General features: G+C 39.7%; 1 protein-coding gene across 1 annotated transcript in view; it reads left to right on the plus strand.

Annotated features, from left to right (window-relative positions):
• Positions 1 to 1024: 1024 nt before the first annotated feature.
• The window catches only part of LOC107559493 (splicing factor U2AF 35 kDa subunit-like), a 5524-nt gene continuing 4121 nt past the window's right edge, over positions 1025 to 2427 (plus strand). The window contains exons 1-4 of the mRNA XM_016243341.1: positions 1025 to 1152; positions 1676 to 1763; positions 1861 to 1924; positions 2039 to 2088. Of these exons, the coding sequence (XP_016098827.1) occupies positions 1109 to 1152; positions 1676 to 1763; positions 1861 to 1924; positions 2039 to 2088 (246 nt within the window). The 5' untranslated portion in view covers positions 1025 to 1108. The remainder of the gene's footprint in view (positions 1153 to 1675; positions 1764 to 1860; positions 1925 to 2038; positions 2089 to 2427) is intronic.

Raw genomic sequence — 2427 nt, forward strand, 5'->3', positions numbered from 1 at the left:
ACACACACACATACACACACACACACTCACACACGTACACACACACACACGCATACACACACACACGCATACACGCACATACACACACATACGCACACATACACACATACACACATACACACACACACACACACACACACACACACACACACACATACACACACACACACACATACACGTACACACACACACACGCATACACACACACACGCATACACGCACATACACACACATACGCACACATACACACATACACACATACACACACACACACACACACACACACACACACACACTATATATATATATATGTGTGTGTGTGTGTGTGTGTGTGTTTTATTTAACCTGCCTTTATCATTTCTTTTTTGATCATTGCCTTATAACGTCTCGTTTACCAAAGGGAACATTTATAATATCACTCTTCCTGATTTAATTTTATTATTATTATTATTATTTGCTATTTTGTCTGCTTTCTCATTGCCTTTTATATTTACATTTACATGGTGCCCAGCAGAATCTCACATCGATCAGAAATCTGCTCAATCTGAACACACGTTGATGCACTTCTAGTATTAAATCTTCTCTGTTAGATGTCATATTTTGGATACAATAAAGAAATGCTAGAATCAACAACATATCACTCTATATCAGGTTTTACTTCCTCTACCCACTGTAAACCTACAATAATCGCCATCATCTCTGCCGCGTATACTGATAACCAAGTGATCAGATCATTTTTCCCAATACTTGCACTCAATGTTGGTGCATATATTTCTATATTCCTCTGATTTAGCCTTTATTATCCATCCAAATCCACTACCTTGAAAATATATAGTTATAAAAAATATATATAGAATATATAGAAAAGATATATAATAATTATATTCCCAACATTCTTGAATAACACTATTGTCAATATGTGCATTACCATATCCACACAGACGACAGCAATAAGTAAGCATGCGTTTGCCCACTCCGTCCTCTGGATTAACGCTGCTGTTTGCGCGTCAGCACACTAGGGGGCAGCACTCGCTGCTTCGTGTTCAGCGTCTCTGCTCTTGATTCGCCACTAGAAGAAAAGCCTCCCACCGTCTTTCTTTTTTTCAAAATGGCCGAATACTTGGCGTCGATTTTCGGTACAGAAAAAGACAAGTAAGTAATTGAAGTATTTATGAAATATTGCTTGCATTTGATCATTCTCAGCAATCGTATGCATTGTTACAAACCGGTGATAATGGGTAGAATATAAGATTATTAGTAGTTTCTCTCTCGTGCCACGTCTGGTCATCATCTGACCTGTTTGCCATCCTCGCGGTTAGTAAAACACCAATAATACTAATAAATACTTACATCACAGAGCGGAGCTTTCATATGCTGAATAATCATAATATTATAATCTTTTTTTTTTGTATCTTGCCTCAGCCTCGTCGTGGCTTCATTGCGTTTCGTTCATTGTGTTGCTCGATCGCTTTTATAAGGTTCAATGCAAAAGCTAATCGTCTCTACGTTTCATTGTAGTGTTAGTAATCTAATCTGCGTTTGACTTCTCGTGTTTTTTGCATTATAATATGGTGGGAAGGAATAGTCGTGTGAACAGAAATCCAAACAAACTAGCATGTGTGTGTGAACAGTCAGAGCAAGTGTTTGTATTTTGAACCTCTCTTGTCTTCAACAGGGTCAACTGCTCTTTCTACTTTAAAATTGGAGCATGTCGCCATGGAGACCGATGCTCGAGACTCCATAACAAGCCCACGTTCAGTCAGGTAGGCGCCAGCTTTTACACCAGTGATCCTCCGATGTAGTTCTGCACGGTTCTTCTGTTAGATTTGTATTGTAATTCGCATTTGATTTGTGTTTCAGACCATTGCTCTGTTGAACATTTACCGGAACCCACAAAACACAGCTCAGTCTGCGGATGGCATAAGTAAGTCTCGCTCATATGTACAGCTTTAAGTCAGGCTACATGTTCACAGAAATAAACAACGTCCAGGAGTTACTGCCTCATAACTGACTGCCTGCGTCTTCTCTCTTTTACCAGACTCTGTCAGTGATGTGGAGATGCAGGAACACTATGATGAGTTCTTTGAGGTAGGTGGACTTGGGGAAATGGTGAGGAAGACAGGCCGTGTCCAAAATAACCTTAAAGGGGTCATATGATGCGATTTCAATTTTTCCTTTCTCTTTGGAGTGTTACAAGCTCTTGGTGCATAAAGAAGATCTGTAAAGTTGCAAAGACTAAAGTCTCAAATCCAAAGAGATATTCTTTATAAAAGTTAAGAGTCAACCACGCCTACCTAAAACGGCTCGTTCTAACACGCCCCCACATGTCTACCTCACTATGTGGGAAGATTTGCATAACGCCGCCCAAATGTTCACGCAAAGAAAGAAGGTGTAACTTTTATTCTCGCTGTTGTATTGTTGCCGCCA

This window comes from Sinocyclocheilus grahami, unplaced genomic scaffold (assembly GCF_001515645.1).
Source record: "Sinocyclocheilus grahami isolate Dianchi unplaced genomic scaffold, SAMN03320097.WGS_v1.1 scaffold688.1, whole genome shotgun sequence".
NCBI lineage: Eukaryota > Metazoa > Chordata > Actinopteri > Cypriniformes > Cyprinidae > Sinocyclocheilus > Sinocyclocheilus grahami.